General features: G+C 38.7%; 1 protein-coding gene across 2 annotated transcripts in view; it reads right to left on the reverse strand.

Annotated features, from left to right (window-relative positions):
• SRGAP3 (SLIT-ROBO Rho GTPase activating protein 3) overlaps window positions 1-22678 on the reverse strand; it is a 2107662-nt gene that overhangs the window by 434550 nt on the left and 1650434 nt on the right. For both annotated transcript variants that reach the window (XM_044078646.1, XM_044078643.1), the window contains exon 11: window positions 16653-16680. In XM_044078646.1, coding sequence (XP_043934581.1) covers window positions 16653-16680 — 28 coding nt within the window. The remainder of the gene's footprint in view (window positions 1-16652; window positions 16681-22678) is intronic.

Below are 22678 nucleotides of genomic sequence, written 5' to 3' on the forward strand. Positions count from 1 at the left end.
CATTCAAAAGGCTCGCCAATACCATTGCTATTCTCATGACACGCATCTCTACCTCTCATTCCCTCAGCAGTCTATGGCTACTGTTAATCATCTAGCTCAGTATCAGGAGCTCATCCATGTCCAGAAGGTCAGTAACAGACGTAAGATCAATACATCTAAAACTGTGGATATGATGGTGCACGGTATATTTAGACACTCCTCACTACCTACTTTGTCTCCAGATGTTTGCTACTGTGGAGACAAACTTATTTGTACTTGAGATGCATGATTTTGGGGTGATCTTCAATGGCAGACTAATGTTAAAGAACCAGAGTTTGGTAGTGGTCAAGTCATAATGTTTCCATCTACATAACATCATCCATGAATAAGTACCTTATTCCATCATGTGACCTTCTACTGTGGCACATGCACTGGTCTTCCCCATCTTGAGTATTGTAATACCTTACATGTGGGACTGACAGACTCTAAATTTGCCCACCTACAACTAACCAGGTTCTCTAGGTATCACTATATTACACTGATTTTGCACAGCATGCAGTGGTTGCCTATTAAACACCAGATTATATACAAGATCCCTATTCTGATATACTTAGACTTTCATGGTCTGGGCCCTTCCTATCTACAAGACCTCCTTTCTGGACACAGATGTAGTACAACTCTGTACTCTGTAGGCACCTGCCACTTTAACTATGTGAGCGATATATTTTAGTCTGTTGGCTATCCACTTACATGAATAAGGATCTACATTTAAATCAGTTAGCTTGTTATCAGTAGAAAGCTAAGCAATGCTGAAAGATGGTATACAGCCACAGAAAGAGAGTGTACGGCAATAAAGTAAGTCTTTTACTTTTATGTACTGATTATCAGGCGGACATTTCAACTTAGTAAGTAACCATATCTCCTGAGTGAAAAGTGAAATGGCAATACAAAGTTGTTTTGATAGGCACTATCTCTCTAACCCTTCCAGTTCACTATGACTCAGAGGTCTGGACATGCAAACTGTAATAATTATAGGCTGTTGAGGTCCTAATACTCACTGTATTAAATCCAAAACAAGACAGTTTTGGGCTGCAGGGGTACTTCTAACAAGTTGAGTTTGGATAATGCATACTGTGGGTTTAAATGCATGAAAAATTACTGTGTAGGAAATGGTTACAGAGCTGTAATCAGAAAATTACTGTATTAGCTAGCAAATAAATTATTAATTGCCTATCACTGTTGCATACAAGAAAACTGCCAGTAAATAGCACATGCGGAAGTTAGACCCTTTCTCAGAAGCACAGAAAGGGTAAACAGCACCCTAACTGAAGATCCTGGAAGCATAGAGTGACAGCAAAGTCTGGGTTTACTTGGGGAGTACACATGGAGGTATTAGCTGCAGCACACAGCTAGAATTGGGCCTGGGTGAGACTTACAGACTGGGACATTCTGTAAATAACCTGTTTTACTGGAGAGACTGAAATATTTTCAAAGGACATTTAACTAGTCTGTGCACATGTATGCGACTGCCGATTGTTTACAAGAACCTGTAAATACAAAAAACAACTGTGAACTACTCTGTATGTCAGTGAGATGATGCATGAGTGGGTTACCACTAAGGAGGTATAATGTACTGCCAGTGGCATGGCATAGAAGGATAAAGGCCTAATTATTATTAGATGACATGGGATAAAATGGTGGGCTGGGAGCTGGAGTGGGAAGAAATGAACAGCCAGAGCCAACTTGCCTCTTCCTTGGTGGTAGAAGAATGACGTGTGTTTTCCTTTCAGACATTTCATTAACGTCTTCTAGTGGAGATTGAAGAACCCAAAAGGGAGGTCAGGGCTATTTGTGAATTTGCACAATACATCTAAAACTGTGGAAATGATGTGGACATTAGTGACATAGCCATGTGGTATGCCCATTCCTTAAGTGCTTGAGCATTACTGGATGAGACTGAAGGAAATGTAGGATAAAAATTAAAAAAAAATCTCAGATGGTTTACTGGATGAGCGCGCTGCCAAAAAGTTACTTGCTGATAAGAGTGTTGTGGATAGATGCACAGATGGTAGGCAACTGACAAAACAGCAAATGGTATAATAAAAGAAAGAAAAAAACAAGAAGGTATAACACAAAATGTGTAGCTATGTGTACTAATATCATATCTGGACAAAATAGATGAGGTTCATTGCCAAATTTAAATGAGTAAAACTTAATTTCTTAATCTGGTAAATAGATGAAGACTTAACCAGTTCAGACTTTTCAGTCACACTCTGGGGTAGCGTTTGTAAGGAAAATTAGAAGACTGGACAGACAATTCTTCTGTTTCTTACCGAATAATTCAAGTGGGATACTTAGCATCTACTGCCAACTCATACAGATGGGGCTTCATTGTGAAGTCCTATTCAGATGATGAATACCACATTTGCCCTCCCTTAACTGACTGAACTTTGAATCTAAATGTTATGGGTGTTACGGACTTGACCACAGTGGTACATGGACTGTCATAATAAATATGCAGTTCTCATTTTCATTGTCAATAATGGTGTACTTCAGATGTGATAGTACACAGAAAGGTGTCAAGCTGAATGAAAATTAACTATTTTTTTTCACAAGAGCAAGGGGATTTCTCCAAAGATTAATTGAATTGTTACCTTTCAGGAAAAAACAGTACAGGCAAGTGTCCAAGCTTACGTGTAGGTAATGACATAATAACTATTTTGTTATGTATAAATGCTACTGTGCGTCTCTAAGCAAGTCATTTAACCAGACAGTGCTCTTTGTCAGTTGAAAAACTAGGCTAAGCTCCTCAACAGTCTGCTTAACTGCATGCCTTGTTTGTACCTATGACTCTATGAACCTATCAGCAAGTCTCATTGTTAGAATATTATTTTGAGTTTCAGTGTATTTGTAAATAATATTTAACCAGCAATGTTTGTTTCTTTTCAAAAACACCTGTCTCAGAGAGACAAATACTAATATTATTGGTCTGTGGTATTCTGGATGTATGAATAAGGGATCTGAATAAAACTGCAGTTTACATTTTACACCTCTGATTAGCATCTGCTATGCAATGAACCAGAGATGCATCTGATATGAGACTGCTAATATGAAATGCTGCAGAAACTCATACAGAAACTATAGTGTGGCAGAACACGAGTCCATCTGTTATCATTTTAATCAGATGCAATAATCATCTTGTTATGACTTTTTATAGCTTTACTGTTAAAGAAAATTGAATGAAGTCAACAAAGCCACTTGCAGATTAACATAGATATACCCTTTGCTTACAGGCAACGAGAATACTGCAGATGGCACACAGGTGATCTTCTAGAGGGGAGTGACCACTGTGCAATGCACTTTATTACTCAGGTAGCAATAGCTGTAAAATGACCAGAGTAAGACTCCTAAACGTTATGAGAGTTGATAAAAAGGATAATAAAACATGTCACCCTCAGAAATAGAGACTTCTGAGGCATATATGTATGTCCATACTAGTATTGCTGGTGGTAGATCGCACTTGTTTCTCATAGTCATCTGTGTTATTCACCTTACCTTTATGTGGCACCACCATCCTTCTACTGCTCCCTTTCATCTGCCACAAACCCATTTTGCCCCTTCTATGGAAGAGGAACTGCACTTTATCACCCAATCTAAATAAAGCATTTTAGGATGCCATTATTCAACATACCACCTTCCTCTTGGGAGTCACTTCTGCTCCAGTCTACACACTTCTACTTCTCCCACCTTCCCTGTCGACACAAACGACCTATGTGACAGTATGTTCTAAGAAAGTTCCCATGTAGTTTAATGGAAAAAGTACCACTTAATAAAGTTACAGCACAAAAATAGACAAAAGCAGGGCGATAGTAAAACAGACCAAAGCTTTTAAGGTAAAGTCAAGGACAAACAAATGTAAAACTGAAAGATACTAAAAAGAGAGAAGTTTTTTTAAGTATATGATCACACTGCATCTTGATTTGAAAACAGAGGCGTATCAGCTGCTTAGCTGCACCTAAAATATGAAATATCTCTGAATGTTAATATTGCTAGCAATCTCTGAATTCTCTGAAAGAAAACAGGGTTGCAACTGTACAATGGTTGTTAACTCACTGATTACAAAAATCATATGGGAATGCTGAAGAACTACGGTTTGAGTGTATGTCAATGAAACTTTTTTCCTTTTACCTATACATTACAGTTAAAAGCAATGGCCTGACTGCTTCTGTGTATGCAAAATAGCTAATACCGCCAGACATATCACAACAGATTTAAACCAAAGTAGCTAAATGTGAAAGATGATCCCAGCATCTTAATTATACTATTCTTGATGCTTCCATGGCTAGAAGCATCAACACTTAATGCCCAAGGCCCAAAGTTCTAGTCCTAGACAAATCTAGATTTATACTTTAATTTTACATAACGATTTAGACACAGAACGTAAGCATAAGAAGCAACATAGAACAAAAGACATTAACAGTACTCCAAATAAAGACTTTGGCAGTTGGTGTTAGAGCAGTAACCTAAGTAAAATAGTGGCTAGGCAGTAGGGCACAGAGAGTTAGAGTTAATGGGGCTCCCTCAGAAGAAAGAATGGTGAAGAGGGCAGGGAGAATCAGAGGTAATGGGGTTCTCTCAAAAGAAACAGTGACAAAGAGGGCAGAGAGAATCAAAGGTAGTGGGGTTCTCTCAAAAGAAACAGTGACAAAGAGGGCAGAGAGAATCAGAGGTAATGGGGTTCTCTCAAAAGAAACAGTGACAAAGAGGGCAGAGAGAATCAGAGGTAATGGGGTTCTCTCAAAAGAAACAGTGACAAAGAGGGCAGAGAGAATCAGAGGTAGTGGGGTTCTCTCAAAAGAAACAGTGACAAAGAGGGCAGAGAGAATCAGAGGTAGTGGGGTTCTCTCAAAAGAAACAGTGACAAAGAGGGCAGAGAGAATCAGAGGTAATGGGGTTCTCTCAAAAGAAACAGTGACAAAGAGGGCAGAGAGAATCAGAGGTAATGGGGTTCTCTCAAAAGAAACAGTGACAAAGAGGGCAGAGAGAATCAGAGGTAGTGGGGTTCTCTCAAAAGAAACAGTGACAAAGAGGGCAGAGAGAATCAGAGATAAAGGGGTTCTCTCAAAAGAAACAGTGACAAAGAGGGCAGAGAGAATCAGAGGTAGTGGGGTTCTCTCAAAAGAAACAGTGACAAAGAGGGCAGAGAGAATCAGAGGTAATGGGGTTCTCTCAAAAGAAACAGTGACAAAGAGGGCAGAGAGAATCAGAGGTAATGGGGTTCTCTCAAAAGAAACAGTGACAAAGAGGGCAGAGAGAATCAAAGGTAATGGGGTTCTCTCAAAAGAAACAGTGACAAAGAGGGCAGAGAGAATCAGAGGTAATGGGGTTCTCTCAAAAGAAACAGTGACAAAGAGGGCAGAGAGAATCAGAGGTAATGGGGTTCTCTCAAAAGAAACAGTGACAAAGAGGGCAGAGAGACCCAGAGGTAGTGGGGTTCTCTCAAAAGAAACAGTGACAAAGAGGGCAGAGAGAATCAGAGGTAGTGGGGTTCTCTCAAAAGAAACAGTGACAAAGAGGGCAGAGAGAATCAGAGGTAATGGGGTTCTCTCAAAAGAAACAGTGACAAAGAGGGCAGAGAGAATCAGAGGTAATGGGGTTCTCTCAAAAGAAACAGTGACAAAGAGGGCAGAGAGAATCAGAGGTAGTGGGGTTCTCTCAAAAGAAACAGTGACAAAGAGGGCAGAGAGAATCAGAGATAAAGGGGTTCTCAAAAAACAGTGACAAAGAGGGCAGAGAGAATCAGAGGTAGTGGGGTTCTCTCAAAAGAAACAGTGACAAAGAGGGCAGAGAGAATCAGAGGTAATGGGGTTCTCTCAAAAGAAACAGTGACAAAGAGGGCAGAGAGAATCAGAGGTAATGGGGTTCTCTCAAAAGAAACAGTGACAAAGAGGGCAGAGAGAATCAGAGGTAATGGGGTTCTCTCAAAAGAAACAGTGACAAAGAGGGCAGAGAGAATCAGAGGTAGTGGGGTTCTCTCAAAAGAAACAGTGACAAAGAGGGCAGAGAGAATCAGAGATAGTGGGGTTCTCTCAAAAGAAACAGTGACAAAGAGGGCAGAGAGAATCAGAGGTAATGGGGTTCTCTCAAAAGAAACAGTGACAAAGAGGGCAGAGAATCAGAGATAAAGGGTTCTCTCAAAAGAAACAGTGACAAAGAGGGCAAAGAGAATCAGAGGTAGTGGGGTTCTCTCAAAAGAAACAGTGACAAAGAGGGCAGAGAGAATCAGAGGTAGTGGGGTTCTCTCAAAAGAAACAGTGACAAAGAGGGCAAAGAGAATCAGAGGTAATGGGGTTCTCTCAAAAGAAACAGTGACAAAGAGGGCAGAGAGAATCAGAGGTAATGGGGTTCTCTCAAAAGAAACAGTGACAAAGAGGGCAGAGAGAATCAGAGGTAGTGGGGTTCTCTCAAAAGAAACAGTGACAAAGAGGGCAGAGAGAATCAGAGATAAAGGGGTTCTCTCAAAAGAAACAGTGACAAAGAGGGCAGAGAGAATCAGAGGTAGTGGGGTTCTCTCAAAAGAAACAGTGACAAAGAGGGCAAAGAGAATCAGAGGTAGTGGGGTTCTCTCAAAAGAAACAGTGACAAAGAGGGCAGAGAGAATCAGAGGTAGTGGGGTTCTCTCAAAAGAAACAGTGACAAAGAGGGCAAAGAGAATCAGAGGTAATGGGGTTCTCTCAAAAGAAACAGTGACAAAGAGGGCAGAGAGAATCAGAGGTAATGGGGTTCTCTCAAAAGAAACAGTGACAAAGAGGGCAGAGAGAATCAGAGGTAGTGGGGTTCTCTCAAAAGAAACAGTGACAAAGAGGGCAGAGAGAATCAGAGATAAAGGGGTTCTCTCAAAAGAAACAGTGACAAAGAGGGCAGAGAGAATCAGAGGTAGTGGGGTTCTCTCAAAAGAAACAGTGACAAAGAGGGCAGAGAGAATCAGAGGTAATGGGGTTCTCTCAAAAGAAACAGTGACAAAGAGGGCAGAGAGAATCAGAGGTAATGGGGTTCTCTCAAAAGAAACAGTGACAAAGAGGGCAGAGAGAATCAGAGGTAATGGGGTTCTCTCAAAAGAAACAGTGACAAAGAGGGCAGAGAGAATCAGAGGTAGTGGGGTTCTCTCAAAAGAAACAGTGACAAAGAGGGCAGAGAGAATCAGAGGTAGTGGGGTTCTCTCAAAAGAAACAGTGACAAAGAGGGCAGAGAGAATCAGAGGTAATGGGGTTCTCTCAAAAGAAACAGTGACAAAGAGGGCAGAGAGAATCAGAGATAAAGGGGTTCTCTCAAAAGAAACAGTGACAAAGAGGGCAAAGAGAATCAGAGGTAGTGGGGTTCTCTCAAAAGAAACAGTGACAAAGAGGGCAGAGAGAATCAGAGGTAATGGGGTTCTCTCAAAAGAAACAGTGACAAAGAGGGCAAAGAGAATCAGAGGTAATGGGGTTCTCTCAAAAGAAACAGTGACAAAGAGGGCAGAGAGAATCAGAGGTAATGGGGTTCTCTCAAAAGAAACAGTGACAAAGAGGGCAGAGAGAATCAGAGGTAGTGGGGTTCTCTTAAAAGAAACAGTGACAAAGAGCACAGAGAGAATCAGAGGTAATGGGGTTCTCTCAAAAGAAACAGTGACAAAGAGGGCAGAGAGAATCAGAGGTAGTGGGGTTCTCTCAAAAGAAAAAATGACAAAGAGGGCAGAGAGAATCAGAGGTAATGGGGTTCTCTCAAAAGAAACAGTGACAAAGAGGGCAGAGAGAATCAGAGGTAGTGGGGTTCTCTCAAAAGAAACAGTGACAAAGAGGGCAGAGAGAATCAGAGGTAGTGGGGTTCTCTCAAAAGAAACAGTGACAAAGAGGGCAGAGAGAATCAGAGGTAATGGAGTTCTCTCAAAAGAAACAGTGACAAAGAGGGCACAGAGAATCAGAGGTAGTGGGGTTCTCTCAAAAGAAACAGTGACAAAGAGGGCAGAGAGAATCAGAGGTAATGGGGTTCTCTCAAAAGAAACAGTGACAAAGAGGGCAGAGAGAATCAGAGGTAATGGGGTTCTCTCAAAAGAAACAGTGACAAAGAGGGCATAGAGAATCAGAGGTAATGGGGTTCTCTCAAAAGAAACCGTGACAAAGAGGGCACAGAGATTTAGAGTTGATAGGGCTCCCTCAGAAGAAAAAATAAAAGTTGCACAGCACAGCAAGAATTATTACTCAAGTCAAGTCTTTTCACCAATTTAATAATCTGCCTAGAAGAAGGCCTCAAAGGAAATGTTTACCTTTTTGTTGATGACATATGTTCATGCAGCTAAGTGGATACAACAAAAAAAGATCCTGGCACAATGAAATAGACTTAACAAGGCTGGAAGAATGGTACACTTGTATGTGATCATGTCCACTGACTAAAAGATATGTCAGTAAGGCAGAACGTGTGAAGGTGGACTGTAGTACAATAGAACAAGTAGAAAGAAATACATTTATTAGAAAAATAAGTTCTTTTTACCTTTTTATAAGCAGTTTGTAAGATCCAATGAAAAATCCTTTGTGTATCTCTGGAAAACTCCTCTTTGGAAGGTTATAGACAGAAGAGAGGCAGTTCAGAAAGCAGCAACACAACGATGCATGGCTTTTGTCGATAGGTACATTAGATTAACAAAGATTAATGTGTGTCACCATCTTAAAAAAGGAGGTGTGCACATGACTTCAGTCTCATGCACATGAGGTCAACAAAGATTAATATATGTTGTTTATAAAAGGAGATGTGCACATGACCTCAGTCCCAAATGAGAGCACAATGTAAGTTAGAACCTCTGCAATTTGAATCAGTATTTAACTGAATGTCAGATGCATGAATGGCCTTTCTGAATTGGTAGCAGTATCACAAACTCTAACATACTTCTCATTTCTGTTATCATGTCTTATTTTATATAGTCATTATCTTCCCATATTACTTCTAACCTATGACACCTTTTTAGGATGTTGCTTGCCAATACAATGGTTATTTATTTATTTGAACAAACAGTGCAAACACAGAAGTTAAAGTTCTGGAAGCAGTTTACATAAGTGCAGTCTATAGCATTCTTCTGAATTATGGCAACTGTATATTGCAACAACCCAGTATAACTCACCTGTCTATATAGGTTCATAAGTGTTTACTAGGCTAACAACCACAAGGGCCTTTTTAAACCTAGCCATGCATTCCAAATCTCTTCAAGTTTTGATACCCTTGATAAGTGTAAGTATGGGCCTGGGAGATAAGCCATTTACAGTTTACCTGTGTCCATTAGAGACATAGGTGCCAAACCAGGGATGAATTTCCGGTTTCCCATTCAATTGTACAAGTTGCACTTGAATTGGATTAGGGAAGAACTCTGCTTCACATGGATTGGAAGCCTATTCCACAGATGCGGTAGTCTCTGGGATTCATATATATATATATATATATATATATATATATATATATATATATATATATATATATCTCCAACAGGTCCTATTTATATCACATAAAAGGTTTAAGTCTTTAGAATGGGTAACTCTGGTGCTGTTTGTTTTGTGGATATGCAGGAGGTCCATCAGAGTAGGGTGTGACAATGCCCTATATGCCAGGCACAGATCTCCCCTCAAAAACTTGTAGGAGACAGAATACAGGGATAGGGCCTTGAGGCAGTCTGCATAGGACATTTTACTTACTCCCTGTATTCTTTTAGTAAGGAACCCCTACGAACGTTCCAATTGTTGGATATGCCTGGTTAGGTATGTACCAAAGGGGACACTGTACTCAATGACAGGTTTGATGAATGCCGAATACAGTGGAATAATGACTTCCTTGGACTTAGATGCCATACCCTTGTTTATAAGTTGCGCAACAGAGAATGAGTTCCTCACTACTGTAGATACATGATGGTCAAAGGCTAGATTACTATTTACATGTATCCCTAAATTTCTGACTACTGGTTCAACTCTAAGGGGTGTGTTGTCAATATGACAGTTACCAGTGATGGATGACTTCACAAGGGATACTATTATGCATTTCTTGGCATTTAGTTTTAGTCCATGGCTCTGACATCAGTTGTTTGTTTGTGTCAGCCCCTACTGGAGAACATTTGTGTCAGTGTGAGATTCAATGACAGCTCCTAATTTGCAATCATCTGCAAATTTAGTCAGCCAGAGACCACTAACATTGGCCTAGACTTCTGTGAAGTAAATGCCAAAAAGGAGCGGTCCAAGGACTGATCCCTGAGGGACTCCACTTGTGACTGGCCTCTCTGAAGAGGTGGACTCCCCAATTCTAACTTCCTGAGTCCTGTCTGTGAGTCATTTGCCTATCCACTGGGTGGCATATGGGTTTGTATCTAACCTCTTGAGTTTGTCAACAATGAATGAGTGGGGTATTGTGTCAAATGCCTTGTCCAGGTCAAGGTAGGCAGTGTGTGAATGTTTTTGCCCTCATCCACTGCTTTGATGACCTTCTCAAAGAAGACCACCAGCTTGAGAAGGCATGATCTACCCTTGACTACACCAAACTGGGTTGGGTCCAGTGTCTGGAGGTTTACTATATCTCTTTTGATCATTTCCATGATAATTCTTTCCATGGCTTTACATATAAGACTTGTCAGACTTATGGGTCTGTAGTTTTCAGGGTCTGTAGATAGCCCACCTTTGTTAGGTTTTCAAAATTATAATAAATGGCACTCCTCGGTAAAGTGGCGGCTAGTCCCCTACCACCATTTTGTTTAGCAATTAGCTTAGATGACTAAAGCTTTGATTTCTTAATGAGCTGACTCCTGTTACAAGGGTAAAGGGTTTGAATCCTTCAATGTTCATTTGCATACTGTGTGACCTTGAGCAAGTCACTTTACCACACAATGCTCTAAGGCAATTGGAAGGTTGGACTAGGCTTCTTAATGGTCTCCTGGACACCACACCCAGTAACAATGAAGGAACACGATCCCCCATACATTGGTCATTACCCCTGCACATTGTTATTTAGTATAATATTTTCTGTGATCACATACCCTTGAGAGAAGTTAGATATAGTTACATAAATTGCTTAATCATATTTTCAACATGACACATGCTAAAATATACAATGGTCCTGAATTATCACATTAGCAGCTAAACAAATAGCATTTAGGTTTATCTGCTGTCACCTTAACACTGTGACACTGTGAATGCATGTGACTTAGGTACTCATCTGCTGTTACCTTAACACTGTGACACTGTGAATGCATGATGACTTGGGTACTCATCTGCTGTCACCCTAACACTGTGACACTGTGAATGCACAATGACTTGTGTACTCATCTGCTGTCACCTTAACACTGTGACACTGTGAATGCACAATGACTTGTGTACTCATCTGCTGTCACCTTAACATAGTGAATGCACAATGACTTGTGTACTCATCTGCTATCACCTTAACACTGTGACACTGTGAATGCACAATGATGTGTGTACTCTTCTGCTGTCACCTTAATACTGTGACACTGTGAATGCACAATGACTTGTGTACTCATCTGCTGTCACTTTAACATTGTGACACTGTGAATGCTTGATGACTTGGGTACCCATCTGCTGTCACCTTAATACTGTGACAGTTTAAATGCATAATGAATTGTGTACTCATCTGCTGTCACCTTAACACTGTGACACTGTGAATGCATGATTACTTGTGTACTCATCTGCTGTCATCTTAACATTGTGACACTGTGAATGCATGATGACTTGGGTACTCATCTGCTGTCACTTCAATACTGTGACACTGTGAATGCACAATGACTTGTGCACTCATCTGCTGTCACCTTAATACTGTGACACTGTGAATGCACAATGACTTGTGTACTCATCTGCTGTCACCTTAATACTGTAACACTGTGAATGCACAATGACTTGGGGTACTCATCTGGTGTCACCTTAATACTGTTGCACTGTGAATACATGCTGACTTGGGTACTCATCTGCTGTCACCTTATCACTGTGACACTGTGAATGCATGATGACTTGGGTAGTCATCTGCTGTCACTTTAATACTGTGACACTGTGAATGCATGATGACTTGTGTACACATCTGCTGTCACCAAAACACCGTGACACTGTGACTGCATGTGACTTGGGTACTCATCTGCTGTCACCTTAATACTGTGACACTGTGAATGCACAATGACTTGTGTACTCATCTGCTGTCACCTTAACACTGTGACTTGGACAGTTTACCACTCTATCTTTCATTGCTGTGAATTTTCTGTTTTGTCATGTTGTTTATTTTAATTTCGGTTTTCTGTTAATTCGATCTACTAAAGTAGATCCAGCTGGCCATATGGCTACTATGCTGAATTGCTTTCTTAAGGTAGATGAGCTGATATACTGTAATTACTGAATAATATAAAAATATTAATATAGTTTGCTTTTTGTCTTTCATCAACTTTAAAAATAAAAATCTGAATATTAACCATTGCTCATTAAATAAGCTACTTCTATGTATAGTATCTCACATAACATACATTTGCATAGTCAGTTTATCAGTGCTAGAAAGGCTATTGATAAAATAAACTATCCCCTGGGATCAACATTTTTTCCATTTTGTCACGAATAGCCTTGCAATTAGGTTTCACTTATGTCACCACTTTAGTAAATCCAGTATCATTTGCTATTTGTCAACAGTCCCTGGATGCCCCTTGGTATTTGGAAACTCAGTTCAAATGTAAGTGGCTGCTATCATCAAAACAGAAAGTGAACTTCCTATATTATTGCAGGTGAAAAAATATAATATATTTTCATGACGATATATATTGTGTGTATTTTTTTAACATTTGTTAAGTGGGAAAGTCCTACTTGGAACAAGCCAATTTTCAGCAGAGGCGCAGGAAGAAACATTCCGGTCACATGTCTTTGTAATGTGGGAGGAAACCAGAGCACCCGGAGGAGACTCACACAAACGCAGGGAGGACATGCAGACTCTGCACAGAAAGCACCCTAGCTGAGAATCAAACTGGAGAACCTCTTGCTGTGAGGTGACACTGCTACTGCTGCACCACTTCACCATCCAATCTGTGTGTATAATATATACGTATGTGTGTGTGTCTGGAAATATGCTACTGTTTTTGTTATACATCAATATAACGGAAGAAGCTCAAATGTCAAAATGTCATATGATCCAATACTTAAATACACATGCCATGAGATTCAAACTGAAGCCTGAGCAGACACTGTGATAAAGGGCACGCTAGGAAAATAAAGTGTGTGCATATGTGGGGGGGGGGGGTGAGATCAGCTCAGGAGAAACAAAATTTACTGGAGCACCTCTTGACATCAGTTGAAAGAAAAAAAAGTTTGGTCTAATTCTAGGAAAATGGGTTCTGACAGGATGCTTCCAAGTCAGTCATTTCACACCCTTAGATGGGAAGCATTAAATGCTATTCTTTTATTAATATATTTATTATTATTATTATTATTATTATTATTATTATTTTTATTATTTCTATTATTTTTGTTTCCACTACTGTTGTCTTCCATGAGCTATGTCCCACAGCCCCTCCACAATCTTTTCAGCCATCTGGCTCATTCCCTGACACCTGTCTGTTGCTCCTGTAGACCACTACCTCAGGCAGGAAGATCTTTGGGGTGTTCCTGAATGGCACCATTTTGACAACTGTGGTATGCCCTAATGAGTGTCCCAACCCCCATTCCTTCATTTTTAAAGTGCATAATATATGCGTAGACTAGCATCACTGGTTCTAGCTGTAACCCACACACACACATCAGGACCTCTAAGCTGTCAAAAATGATATTTCAGCCCATTTCCCTTGCTAACTTCTAAGATATTGGGATTGTTAATGAAAACCAAGTCATGTGGCTCTATAACACACACTATGAAGGACAAAAGTAAGGCATATGAAGCTTCTAAGTATGTTCAGCGAAAAGTAGTACAGACAAAGCATCACTGACAACACTCTGCATGGCAGAAACAGGTTGTAAGGGTCAGGGGTCAGAAGTGTCATGGAACAGACTCCTGGGTAGGCCTAGAAGAGCAAAGACAAACGAGGGTGAGGTTGAATAACAAAGGTGTATCACAGATATGTAAAGAGCAGGAAAAGTGTACAAAGAATAGTTTCAAAGGTGTCAGAAATACGCAGGAAATCAATAGGTTGTAACAGTTCTTACCTGCCTCTGTAGAGTGAACTCATATAAAATATGGATTCCCGGCCATAAAACAGCAGCTTATTGTAATAGTTTACTCATTTTGGACTTTGCAGCTGAGCTATGTGAGAAGAAATTGGTCAGAAAAGAAAACATTGACTGATACTAAAGCGTGTGAAGCTTACTCACGAATGACCTTAACCTCACTTTTTATTCTGCACCCCCCCCCCAAGCCAAAAAAAAAGTCTGAGATGGCTTTCATGCGCAAACACAGTAGAAATCTAAATGTTTTGCAGAATACAAAGTGACAGAATCTGGCAAGATTTGCAGTAAAAGTGTAATTATGTACAGATGTTCACCATACAGATATCAAAGATAAGAAGACATTAATTATAATCTGTGTAACTTTAGAAACACTAACAAGAAAGGAACTGAAGAACAAAGTATCCTTTACTTGCATTTAGTAAAGGAAAGCCCATCTCTTATTAGCAAGAGAAATGTTTGGTTTGATGAAGATTTTCTTGAAATAATTAGTGCAGCCTGAATGAAGCAAGTTTATTTGAACTATTGACTCTGCTCTCTGGAAACAAATCTGTAAAATGCTCATAGTCTGTCTCAAGCTTTTTAAACATGTACAGAAAACTGTAACCAGCTTGGTTAATTAAGCTGAAGTAGAAGATAAAGCTAAGCATGTCTTATGGCAATACAAGAAAATGAATCGCACTTTTAAGACGGTCATTAACATAGCTGGGAGCAGTACACTGTACATTTTGCCCAAATCTTGGTACATTAGAAATGAAAGATAAACAGAACCTTAACCCAGATTTTTACATGAGTAAGACAACAGTTTGTGAAACTGTGACCAGAGTTGTAACAGTACTGAATGATACTGCAGTAGATGGTGGGCACAGTTGGCTTGGAAGAGAATGGTGTAATGTGATCTGGAAGGATGGGCGAAGGGGCACAGTAGAAACAGGTGTTTGGTGCAAATTCAGGATGTATTACAGAACATAAGAGTACTGTGAATTTAACCTACAGTGCAGTACCATTCCCAAAAGGCACATTCATTGACTGACATTTGCATTGCTTCTCAGCCAAAAAAATATTCAATGAACTCCAAACATTTTAAAATATGTTTGTTTTTTTTTTTTTTCTTGGGGAGGGCTATGCAGTTATTTACATATTCTTACTTCAAATTGCTACAATTTCCCTGATGTGGTGAATTTATTCTCGGCAGCTGGGAAAGATGAATTTAGCTTTGTTGGTCCCTGCTATCCTTAATAGGTGGAACACCATATGTTATGGCAGGACAGTAACAAATTACAAGAACACAAAGTAAGAAATCATTAACCTTGCTCCAAGCAGCCAGTAGATGTGACACTGTCCACAGATGAAGCAACATTAAAAAAAATATGGCCTCATTCTAGAGGGTTCTTTAGGACCTGTATCCAGACCATACAATATATCAACGATTATCATAAGTGACATGTCATTTAATAGCATGTACAGATTATGTCTTTCCTTGCACTCAGTTTCTTGAATAGTTGTATACACATGTGACCTAACATAAGAGTAAGGTAAACAAGGGTTCATTTGTAGCAACTCTAGACCACTACGCTTTTCAAGAAGAGACAGCAGTATGGCTTCCTGCTTTTTAATAGCCTTCCTCAAGCCCACTGCAGCACTGCAGGGAATTGTAAAACTCAGACCCTTCTTATCTGGTTCACATAACAATATTAAGCTGTGAGCTTTTTGCTTTTAAAACATCTAAATGCAAAAGTAAATATAATCAATATTCAGGTGAAAATCATACTTGGTGATGGTGACTCATGTATTCACGTTCAAATGTTAAAAAAAGTACCCAAATTTCCTAAAGGTATCTCATCTTTCAGTTATTTATGTGATTTACACACCTAGGGACTTCTCCTGCTTCAATGGGTTGCATTTTTTAAGAATGACATAGAAAACAGTCTCCTCTCATTCTCTCTGCAATGATGCATTTATACTTTAGATATTATTACTCATGAGAGACCAGTGGTACATAATATAGTTACAACTCCAATATTTTCCAAACATACTTTCATTCCTGCATCACAAAAAGGGGTATCAATATCCAGGTACTGTGCAACATTCCACACAATTCCCTCATACACATATTACTACAGTATGTAGTAACATGCTACTAGCTCAGCAGTTTAATCCTGTACTTCTGTGCATGATTAAATGAAAACTATGCAAAACCTAAACCATTGTTTGGAATTGAATCTGAAACATTAAAGATCTTCTCACTAGGTACATTTGTTCTAATTAATTAAAATAAATTATCAAATGCCATTCTCTGGATGCTACAACTCTCTAATATCTATCAGAACAAATGCAACCCACTTAACCAAAATGACTTGGGGAAACCACTTTCCCCTTTCTGCTGCAGTTATTACTTATTGAATGAAAGTGTCATATCAATGTAAAACTGCATAAAAACAACAATTATATTTTGTGCTACTTTCTTACCTTGTCGTTCCACATTCAGCTTTTTCCCCTGTAAAGAAAATTAGAAAAAGAAAACAAACTGGTGTTTAAACAGCAGAAAAATTGGTTTATTAAGTTCAGACCATTGGCCTACTTAACGTACGCCACCATTCACCAACTCATCACACACAGACAAGTGCAATTTGGAACATTATAAAGTAATAATGATTTAAATAAATTAAAGTTATGTACTTACAATAATGATAGATCTGTGTTGTCTCTTTCCATCTGGCTCAACCTGTGGGTAATTGGATCCTGGTCAGATCCGAGGAGGGCCACATTGTACAGACTTCAGCCCGTTAAGCTTTACCTCCTCTACTCATAATCTCTTGCTCCCAAGAACTACCTCAAGTCTCCACTGCCGCCATTGCTGGATAGCAGTTTGATCAAGTGTTATGAATTTCTTGCATCCTTTTGGTAGCATATAGCTGAGATTTTTATCCTCTACCCTGTGTGTCAGTGTTTATAGTGTAGAGTGTTCTGTAGTTTTAGATAGTGTGTGGTATAGTTTTGAATAGTGGGTTAGGGTTATTACGTTTCTAGGTAGGGTCCTGTGGGTTTTTCCTGCTTTTGTTTTTTTATCTGTTCTTGGTGTGTTGTATTTGAATTTGATAGCTGTTTTGTTTTGGGGCTTCAAGGAGCTGTAGGTTAGGTAATAGGAGTACATTTTAAGTGATTAGTTTCGAAGTACTGTTGTTGTGCTTTTTTTTATATGGATATGGGTTTTAAAAAATGCTTGGACTGCGGGCATACGCTTCCCTCTCAGGCTGCTCATGATTTATGAGTTTATGGCTTAGAAACTACCCACTTGGATTCTCCTAGTGCCATTTTCAAGTCTTTTGGATTGCACACCATTAATGAGAAGATAATCAAGCTAGTTCTCATGGGACTTCTGCCAGCTTCTTCTGCTCCTTCAGCTAGGGGGATAAATTGGGGTCATAAGAGCTCCAAGGACCCCAAGACCATCAAGGGGTACCAAAAGTGCTCGTCTCCCTCTTCAGCTTCATCTGCTTTGCCTGGCAATAAGTTAAACACAGCTTCAAAAACTTTTGTATATTGGCTGTGGATTTTCAGTGTACTCATCTTATGAAATTTCCTTATCTATTAAAAATGAAATATTTAAATCATTGCTAAACACTGATCTTGTATAGTAATTGTGTAACCACCATTTGGAAACAACAGTAACAGATTTACTGCCGCTTTTCATGTGGATGGTCTTCCGATGTAAAAAGGATAAAAAATTTGGATCCAGTGCATAAAATATTTGCCAACATTTGGCAATGAACTGAAATATTCAGTAAGTACAGCCAAACTGAAACACCATTAAAAAAATACATTGTAATTTTATCTCAGTCTGTGATCAGGCTGTTAAGATTTATGATGGAATTAGAGTTTAATTACATTTTAATCAGTAAGTGTAAAGAGGGCTGGAGGGTAGTGACAGGTTCATAGTGAGAGCAGTGATGGACTTAGGATTGCAAATAATGATGAATGGGCATTTTATAATATGCATTTAAACAAGTATTCATTCATTTCTTTCTTTTTTAATTGCTCTCCCATTCCCCCATCTAGTACTGTCATCCATCGTATTCTCAACTTCTTCTGCCCTTTGTGAAGTACCATCCTAGCCTCTTTCTGGGTGAACCCAGCTTGTATCAATCTAACAGTCTGTCCTCCTGATTTATTGGAGGCACAACATTATGGCTACTAACCCTAAGGTATAGACACAGGGATCAAGTAAGGAAAGGATGACGGGTAATGGAAGAGGCTATGACTATCCTTAACAGAAGGAACCCAGTGCCAAACTGTCAACAAATATGCAAGGCCTGTATTAAATGCACTGCAGTACCTGAATTTCACATGCTTGAGGGGGTCTATCATTCCTCCATAGGACAATTTGAATGGGTGAGCTTCCTGGTCTCCCTCAGAAATAAAACAGGCAGTAATGAACCTTGTACCTTCTCCCAGTATGAGAGTTGGTCAGGGGCCGTTCCATGTGGATCCTTCTGGTACATCATATCCAATTTTGAACATGGGTCATCAGTTGCACAGATAACTGCTTGGTTCTATGGCAGATGGCTGCTTGATTATCTATATAAGTTGGCTTACTGAAGCCTTTAAACAAGATAGCAGAAAAGCGCACATACAAATTGTCTCTGCAAATGTATTTGTTGATGTTGCTGCTGTTGTTCTTTACTGTGGCCTCTAAACATGACACTTGTAATCTCTGCACCCAAAAAAATCACTGTAAAAACAAAAGAAAATTGTAAAGTGCGAACAACGGTTACAAAAAAGAGGTCAGAGATGTGCACTTTCTATTATTTGAAATAGTAATAACATGACTAGTGAATACTGCACAATAAGATACAGAGGGGGTATTTCTTGCTGCGACCTTTACAACTTGTAGTGGAGATTTGAGTGTACCAACAACATCACAAATGCAGAAAATGGTGGTGGTTAGATGACAGTCCATCACTGCTCATGCTATGAATAGTTCTTTTAAATAATGGAATAGTAAAGATATGACAGGCTAGAACAAACATACATATTCGCTATGAATAGTTCTTTTATATAATGGAATAGTAAAGATATGACAGACTAGAACAAACGTACATATTCACTATGAATAGTTCTTTTAAATAATGGAATAGTAAAGATATGACAGGCTAGAACAAAAGTACATATTCGCTAAGAATAGTTCTTTTAAATAATGGAATAGTAAAGATATGACAGACTAGAACAAACGTACATATTCACTATGAATAGTTCTTTTAAATAATGGAATAGTAAAGATATGACAAACTAGAACAAACATACACATTCGCTATGAATAGTTCTTTTAAATAATGGAATAGTAAAGATATGACAGACTAGAACAAATGTACATATTTGCTATGAATAGTTCTTTTAAATAATGGAATAGTAAAGATATGACAGACTAGAACAAACGTACATATTAAAGGCTTTGCCATTTTCATTGTGAAAGACAACAGGCATCTTATAAAGCAAAAGTGGTGAAACTATTCACAGATACAATGGTCATGTTCTAAACATGTACACAGTGAACTCAGCTGCACTGTATTTTGGCAATAACAGCCCAAATCAAGAAGTGACACCAGAAATTAGAGCTTCTCTAGATTCTTCTATGCTGCACTATTTTACCTCAGTATATTTCTTGTACATGTACACAGATAAACATAAATATAACATTACTTTGATAATGTTGTCTTATAGTTTTCTTGTACTGTTGTGTAATGGAGTAGATCACTGTTGAAATAATATGTATGTGCCCCATTTTGTGTTGGCTTGTATGTATTGCACAAGTTGAAAACACTGCTTCAGTGAGTTGCTTTGCTGGTGTCAGTATGCAAATGAATAAAAGTTCAAATAGATCTTCCAGACACAGATAAACGCTAGTGACATTAATAATAAAATGCAGTCACTACGCAAATTTCAAATACATTTCCTGACACAGATAAGCTGTACTGGAATAGATAGCTGTGTTAAGTACTAGTGCTACAATACAGTTACAGTACATTTATTATTGTTATTAATATTAATGAGAAACGGTGTGTTTTAGCATGAACTCAAAACCCAAGATGGTACCACTTTCTTTCACTAACAATGTGTGTGCAGTCCTTTTTATTTAATACCACAATGACAAAATGTTGCTTTCTGGAATCATTTTCTAGTAGTATGTGTTAAATCCTTGCTACCAAAAAGTGCAAAGCAAAATGTCCCAGCTCCAGATGGGAAAAGTGTTCTTTTCCACCATGTGCAGTAATGTGCACTGCACAGAGCAATGTTACCACCACTGCATACTGAGCAGGCAGAAGAAGGAAGCAGACATTACAGTTGTTGTGTCTTTCAGCTTTTCCCGGTTAGGGGTCGCCACAGTGGAACTCTGGTCCGCTAATGATTGGCAGTTGATTTTTTACGTACTGAGTTGCCTGCCCTAGTGCACAACCTTCAACGAAGATACGCCCATTCAGGCATTTCTCCACAGAAGACGCTCTAGCTGAGAATCGAATGGGACAACGTTTTGCTGTGAGGTGACAATGCTACCGCAGCACCACCCGAAACAGACATTACAGTACAGTTTTTATATAACTATAGTGCATTTAACACAGACTCTGCATGTTGTTTTATGCAGATCCCCATCAGATATCTCAGAATAGAGCATGTTATGACTAAATACCTCTACAACGATAACAGAGTGCATCTTTTTTTTCTTCAATGTCAAATGTCAGCTTCTGTTGTCATTTTAAAATGTCACATCTCCACGTTGAACACTGTCTTCCTGTTCACTGTACAGTGATATCCATTGTACAAATCAATTAAGGTTATCAAAAAATAGCACTATACTGCTCACAACCTCTGTTCTTATTTTTTTAATTTCAACAGTACTCTGCCAACAGTGTTTTTTATACATACAACAGTGGAATGCCAAATATTGCTCCCTGAGATCATTTTTAAATCCTGTGGCTTGATTCTCTAACATAACAGAATGCAAAACAAAATATTTCAACTCCAGTCAGAAAAGTTCTAAAATGGCAGATGCTGTTTTCTGGAATAATTTTAAAATAGTAGATGTTACTTCACCAGCACCATAAAGTTCATTGGAAAGTGTCACGAGTCCAGGCATCTCAGAATAGCGCCTGTTACCACAGAATAAAACAACATTGCTACCAACTGAGTGCTGCATCTTTTTCAGTCAACAGTACAATGATAAATGGTAGTTTTTGAAGTAATTTTAAAATGCTCTATCTTGCTTCCCCATCATGATAATCTGCATAGCGATATATCATAGTTGATCTTAGAAAAACTATATTTCCCCACATGATGTTTAAAATGAACATGAGGGTACATCTCCTGTACCCCCTAACTTATATATGCTAACTCTGTGTGCATACAACAGCAACCAATGTGAAGAAACACCTGCAAAAGTAATTGTCCACTAACAGCATGCAAACAGTAGCAAACTACAATGCATTGAGCAGTCAACATTATAAATTGGTACCATTTTCCTCCACACCCCTTGCTAATTTTATATATATATATATATATATATATATATATATATATATATATATATATATATATAGGGTCTATACTATAACAGTGAATGCTTAAAACAGTGAACGCTGTATAACCGACCCTTAAAAACTGAATCGGCAAAATGCCAAGCACACGGAACAGCGATTCGGAAAAAAAAACAAACAAACACAAAATAAAGTGGTGGGCTGTGCCCCCCCAAACCACCATACTTAAATACTTTTTATTTATATATATATATATATATATATATATATACACACACACACACACACACACAAAAAAGAATGATTAGGACAGCTTACTAAATATGTGATAGCATCAAAAATAGTGTGAGAATTCAAGATTAAGGAAACATAAAACAATTCTTTATGGGGTGGAAGGAAGGAAATAAACAATTTGGTTGATTAAGCAGGATCAGCAACTTAATCAGAAAACTGGGAAAAAAACGTATTGTGTCATCATTGCTTTCCCCAAATTATGCTCCTTTGTAACACTCATTAAAAACAGTAAAACAAATTGCTCCAAGGCTGCAAAGGTGGCGCTGGAAATCCAGAGGCAAAAAAAAAAAAAAAACAATACCTGGTACTCCTTCTTCAAGTAAAAAAGAAAGGCAAAGTAAGTAAAAAATCTTCAAAAAATTTCAAAATTCACACACATCTTCACAATCAAACGCCCTTAGCCCCGCCCTTTGCTGAGCTTTTTAAAAACAGATTAGCTTTCCACCAGCTTAATTTAAATAAACTCTTACATGCACAGTATCGCTCCAGCTTTTAGGCACTGCTTCCTCTGAGTGCTTAAATGCAGTCTATCATGATAAACTAACTGAATGTGTAACTGCAGTCGGTCATTATACAGTGACTAAATGTGTAAATGTTGTCTATCATTATACAGTGACTGAATATATAAATGCAGTCTGTCATTATACAGTGACTGAATATATAAATGCAGTC

This window comes from Protopterus annectens, chromosome 7.part1 (genome assembly GCF_019279795.1).
Source record: "Protopterus annectens isolate FY-2018-M chromosome 7.part1, PAN1.0, whole genome shotgun sequence".
Classification (NCBI taxonomy): Eukaryota; Metazoa; Chordata; order Ceratodontiformes; family Protopteridae; genus Protopterus; species Protopterus annectens.